This window comes from Chaetodon trifascialis, chromosome 2 (assembly GCF_039877785.1).
Source record: "Chaetodon trifascialis isolate fChaTrf1 chromosome 2, fChaTrf1.hap1, whole genome shotgun sequence".
Lineage (NCBI taxonomy): Eukaryota > Metazoa > Chordata > Actinopteri > Chaetodontiformes > Chaetodontidae > Chaetodon > Chaetodon trifascialis.
Genome location: NC_092057.1, coordinates 2,162,385 through 2,168,614, shown reverse-complemented (window position 1 = coordinate 2,168,614; position 6,230 = coordinate 2,162,385). Strand labels below are relative to the sequence as shown.

General features: G+C 43.8%; 1 protein-coding gene across 1 annotated transcript; it reads right to left on the bottom strand.

Moving 5' to 3' along the window:
• Positions 1-1,045: 1,045 nt before the first annotated feature.
• On the bottom strand, positions 1,046-1,822 carry rasd3 (RASD family member 3). The gene has a single exon (XM_070980966.1). It carries the CDS (start codon positions 1,768-1,770, stop codon positions 1,138-1,140), a length of 633 nt encoding a protein of 210 aa, XP_070837067.1. The 5' UTR covers positions 1,771-1,822; the 3' UTR covers positions 1,046-1,137.
• Between the last annotated feature and the right edge of the window lie 4,408 nt (positions 1,823-6,230).

Genomic DNA, 6,230 nt, shown 5'->3' with positions numbered 1-6,230 from the left:
GGCACTACTACTCTTCCATATTCATGTTTTCTTGCCCATGATAGTGTTGCATCTGTTTTTAGTTGTAGACTATAGACCTGTAGAGGAAGATAAGAGGAGAATAAGTGGATGAGGAGAGGACAGATGAATGAAAAGACCATGAGATCTGTGGGGTTTGTTTATTCCATGTTCCACTTGACAATGCGTGTCTTTGTGTGTGTATGTGCGTGTGTGTGTGTTTACCATCCAAAACTTCACAATGTGGCTTCATCTAAATAAGGGAGCTATTTTTATGACGAGCTGAATGATCTAAATATTCCCTCCAGCACCCATTGAAGCTAACAATGGCAGCTGACATTCATCAGAACAAGAATGATGTCTATGTTTGGCCCTAAGTGACAAGAGAAAAACATTTTAAATAGTTGATAGTGTGGGAAGGGGACTGAACTCAGGGGCCCAGAATCCATGGAGGAACCATAGTAAGCTTGCCATTGGTTAAATTACAAGCATTACGCGTTAAATTAAAGCATTACATTTGTCATTGCATAATACTTGTAAACAGCCTACATCTCACTCTTTGCATCTCACCCCAGAATCCTACAGCTGAGGCAAATATTGTACTTTCCCCGCTGTTTTTAGTTACTTTGAAGATCAAGGTTTTACACATGACTTATGTTTAAAATATTGTGCAGTGTCATATATTATAGACTGTTACACAGTTGAAATAATCTTCAACCAGCTAAAAAAATGCTACATATGCTGTAATGTATCCATGATAATACTCCCACAATGTATATCACTTTGACATAGCACAGTTTTACTTTAGTAAAACTTGTAATGAATTACTTCTGATCTGTACTTTTACTTCTATACAATACACTTTCATTGGACAAAGTAAACTGAGCTAAAGGTGCAGTGGATTGAAAATGAAACAGCAGACACAAATCACAAATACTTTATTGACACAAAATACAAAAAATGTACACAAAAATATGAATCTTTACCATTATAAACCTTTACAGATCAGGGGTCCCATTGAAATATGATTAACTTTAGTATTACCTCTGGACAGACCAGGTAAAAATACTGTGATGACTAGCAACACCTGAACACGCGCAGCCCAGCTGCAGAGTCCCTCATCAAACAGAGAAAATGTTCCTATGACAGGACGCAGCTGTTGTTCTTCTTCAGTGGTGGTCTTTTCTTGACAGCTGGTCTGGGCATCGTTTCTCGGCGCCTCCACATCGCGGGGCTCAACCGGTGCGGCAGGTTCACCTGCTGCAGCAGCGCACGAAACACTTCAACCGTGTTTCCACCGGTGCGCGCGGACGTCTCCACGAAGTCGGCGTGCCACTCACCCTCCACTGTGGCCATGACATCAGCCGTCAGCAGCACGCGACCCTCGGTGTCGGTCAGATCTGCCTTGCTGCCCACCACGACGATGGGCGCTCCCTTGTCGCCGCGCAGCTCCAGAATCTCACCGCGGAGCCGTCGCACCTCCTCGAGGGACCCGGGGTCATCCACCGCGTACACGAGCGCAAATGCGTCACTGTGTCGGATGCGGAGCTCCCGCATGGCCGGGAAGGGGTAGCTCCCGCTCGTGTCCAAGATCTCCAGGCGCATCTTCCCGGACCCAGTGTCGTACTCCAGCACGTGCAGCTCCTCGACTGTGCGCGTGTACTTGTGTTGGAAGCCGTCGTGGAGGAAACGGTGGATGAGCGCGCTCTTTCCGACCCCCGCCGCCCCAAGGACCACCAGCCGGACCGTGTGCGAACGCCTCGGCAGAGACATGCCGGTCTGCTCTGTGTGACCCCGGAGCCAACAGCTGTCCAGACGGGCAAAGCGTGGCGGCGAACCGAGCCCTGCGTCCTCCGGTGATGCCAGCGCCTCTGCTCTCCTCTTGAAGCCTTTCTGGGTATTTATAGGTTGGCAGCCGCTGCTCTCCACCAATAAGCAACCCCCCCCCGTCTCTCGCTCGAGCGAGTGAAGCAGGATTCAACAACACAGTCACATTTTCACAACATATTGTTCATTGAGATAGATGAGAAAGACGAAAGACAGATTCAGATAATCATGACATAAAAACAATGAAGTAAAAAGCACAATAAAATAAGTAGATACGAGAGTAATAAAAAGATAAAATCGCAGTGTAGTTAAAAACATTTCCATTTAATTAAAAAAAAAAAAAAAAAAGGCCTTTGCACAGCTGTAGTGATGGCAAACCGTCCAAGCTTAAGGCCCTTTGCAGATTTCTCCATGTTTAAGGTGCATTGAACTTGTTTTGATGATCAGACCTCAACGTGTGTCACCAGTCAAACTCCCTGTCCATTTTTGGTTCATTTCCCTCATTGGTTTTGCTCTTGGTTCATTATCTCCACATAGTTTTTGTTATTGTGTTCCTGAGAAGCCACAGCCTGAAATGTGGCAGTCATAAAGAGACGGTCATTCATGCACACACAAGCAAGATACAGACACGTGCGGTCATATTTACCGCAGGTATGAGTCATGGAAGGTTTCTCTTTCATCATCTCCCTCAAAGACCTGCTGCTTGATAAAAACACACATATTGTACACATGCTGCACACTAATAACAGATTATTAGAAACTCTGGACTGATGTTGAGTCTGGCAAAGTTTGGGTTTTGATCAAATCTCGTAGATAAAAATGTTTATTGCCTGAGTGGACGACGCCTCCATGGATTTCTTGAGAAGCACTTAGTACTGTGGTAAAGGTAAACACTACAGATGAGAAGCAAGAGCAGAATTCGGAAGTACCAGTCAAATGTTTATGAGGCCATTGTTTTGTCCAGAACAAAAGTCTCCCCTTCTGTCTCTGCTGACTCATACTGTCTGACTGGATGCAGATATCGGTGGACAAACAGATGCTGTGATAATTTGTCAACATGTACGTGCATTTGGGCGTGTGCGTTAGTTTGTCCTCTCTCTTATCTCCGCCCTTGAAGAAGGTCAGTGCTTCACATTTAATATAAGCGAGCAAATATGACAGGAACAAATGAAACCTTTTGCAAAGAAACCTCTTGTCACATGTCTGTTTCTCCGTCGATTCATTTTCAGCAGTACTGTCAGGACTGGTAATAAACGTCTATATGTACAAAACAAGGTCAAAAGTGTGTGGACACCCAAACAAAGTGTGAACATTTAAGCATCACATCCATGACGTCCATCAACATCTCATTCCAAGACTGTGAGGAGCAATATGTTGAAAAACAACCTCCACACTTTCATCTCTTTAAAATATAGAATAAAACCTAGTGTTTAAATAACACATATTATTGAATAATATGAAGTTTAGGGCTGTAGGGATTTGTTCCTGTTCAGCTGCATGAGCCTCAGTGAGCTGCGACACTGCAGCTGAATGATAAAGTCGGTCTCGCAGTCTGACTTCAGCTTCATCCCAAACATGTTGGATAGGGTTTAGGTCAGGGCTCCATGCAGGCAAGTCCAGTTCTTCCACAACTAACTGGCTAAACAGTTTCTGTGAGGACCTGGCTTTACTTTATTTAAACAGACGAGGCTGTTCACCAAACAAAGTTGCAAGTTCCATAAAGTTGAAGGCACATGTTGTTTAAGAAAATGATTGTATGCTGTGGTAATAACATTTTCCCTCACTGGAACCAGCTTAAACCAAGACAAGCAGAGGCTGTCCACATACTTGTGGCCATACACATGAAATTAAATCAAAATCAATGTCACGTTATCATCACTAGATGGCAGCAGTAGACTCATTAGGACGACATTACGCGGTAGTGGAGTTGAGAGGTTAAATAGTTGGATACAGCTCATAAATACATCCCTGTAAGCCACAAAGAACATGTCATGTTCAAGACATTTAGTACATGTGCATGAATTACTGGCTTGTAAAAATAGTTATCAAACTGTTTTGGTCATGAAAGTTCAAACCTGACATTTGAAAATCTTGACTCCACATCTTCTTATTAGCCACTGATGAAGACCACGAGATGTGGTCTCAATCTGTGGTGAATGCATGAAGGATTAAATGTTCCTTGATGGGTTTTGAGTCTTTGGCGTCGTTATGGCCACAGGATGGTGGTGTTAGTCAGTCAGTTGGTTCACCGCTTTGGTTCAGATGGAAAAACCTTTGCAACTAATGTTGGATGGCTCGTTATGAAATTTGTTACAGAGGGACTCTTCCACACGCTGACATGAAAAGCCTGAAGCAGGGAGAACCCGGAGCAGATGACAACAGGAATGACATTGATGAAGTCAGTCATAGCATAAAAGGTGGAGCTGGGGTGGAGGTGGGTTTTAAACGGCTTGCAGGGGATGCAGAGAATCTGCTCAGCTGTCAGCTGATGTGGGCTGGTGTGAGATCAGCTGAACCATCAGGCCATGATGTCAGAATGCACAGACATTCACGGTCCAAGAGGATTCATCAGAGGTTGATTTGTGTGATTATGAGTGAAATGCTGTGCAGACATTCATGCTCCCCTCAGGATGAACTGATCATCTGACTTTTCATCTTGTTTTGATTTATGACCAAATACCTGAAAACTGATGAAACTGCATCACCAGCCTCAGCTTTAATTTTGCATGCTAACATGCTAAATCAAGTTGGTCAACATGCTATCCATTAGGCCTATACCTGCTAAACATCTGAATGTTAATGTTATCATTCTTAGCGTGGTGCCGTGGTACTGTTAGCATTTAGCTCAAAGCACAAATGTGCCTAAATACGGTTTCATGGAGCTGCTAGCATGGCTATAGACTATTAGTCTTTTTAGATTGTTTATTTAGCCTCAGAAGAATGATTTTCACTGCTCATAAAGCTTTAGTTACCTGGAAATTTTTGAATGACCAGGTTTGGAGATTCATGCATGGTTTCCTCTGGACAGCGACACGTTCTGCCTCATGTTTCACCAAGCAGACTTTGAACAAGTTCTTCTTCTCTCTGTTGAAGCTGTCCGAGGCCTGCTCAGGGCTCTCCACTCTGGTCAACAGGAACCTTTTTGCTGCACATCTTCTCTTTTCATCTTCTGTCTCTTTCATTTCCTGCTTTGTCGTTCCTCTGCTTGTTATTCTTCCCTTCTTCCACTCAAATGCCATATTTGCTTCTTTCCCGGCCGGGAGGATTTTGCAGGATGCTGCCATGTGTTTTCTCTTACAGATGATAGGTTTTGAACACGCAGCACACAAACACAGACTGACTGAAAAGACTTGGGAATGAGGATATTATTGCATTAGTGAGCGTGGAGGAAGCTCCAATTCATGTAGGCCGTATCAGGTGTCTGCACAGGTTTTCATTTCTGAAGTCCTCTCTCGGGCAGGCTCATCTGAAGTGCCTGAGAAACCGAATCTGCACTTATTGACTGACTATTACAAGGCTTATTAAAACCATTGATCTGTGTGTCTGTTCCATCTCTGAACATTCATCCTCCTCAAGCTCCATCCCTGCCATTGGCTGTTACCATGGCAACACGCACCGATCCTGCAGTGGAGAATCAGAGATGTTTGTGGGTCTGTATCAGAGGACACGTGAAGTTTAGCTCACATCAGGATGACTGTGTGTTTTTCTAAAAGAAGAGGAGGGATGAGTTTCCTCCGCAGAAGGACGGAGAAAGTAGAGTAGGTTACGTCCCTCTACCCTCGCCTTCCTTCCTCTTGTACAGTTTTGGCTCAGTGAACCCTCAAGGGGACATGATGCAGGCGCTTTCTTCCCTCTCCCACACACAACAGCATTTGCAAAAATCATGACAATGGATTTTCTTATCAGAACAAGATGGTTGCCTCGTTGGAAAAACCCTGACAAATCGCTGAATTGAGGCCATGACGCTCACTTTCTGTTCAGGTTTAAAGAGAAGGAAATAATGTGGTTTATTCATGTGTGTTAAATAGTTTTTGAGACAACAAAGGATGGTAATACTTCACAGCATCAGGGCACTGATGGTTTTGGTCTTCATTTGATTTGATGACGAGAAAAAGACAAGAAAAGATCACCAGAGTTAGCCATTAAACAATAATCATTATTTCAGTTAAACACTTCACTCTGATCTGGTGCTTCTCCTCTTGACTCCAGCTCTTTAAGGTCAGATGTTTAGTCAAGGTGATAGACAGATTTCTGGCTCTTAGCCTTTGCATATATTTTGATGTTTTCTGGGCTTTTTAGAGTCTGTTCACCAAAGTGGAAATCCATGTGAATCCATTCAATTTCATTCACTCAAAACCACAAAAGTGAATCTCATGGTGGAGCTGGAGGAGACGTCAGCTGGATCA

Coding starts and splice junctions, on each gene's coding strand:
- rasd3 (XM_070980966.1), bottom strand. CDS start 1,770: ATGTCTCTGCCGAGGCGTTCGCACACGGTCCGGCTGGTGGTCCTTGGG.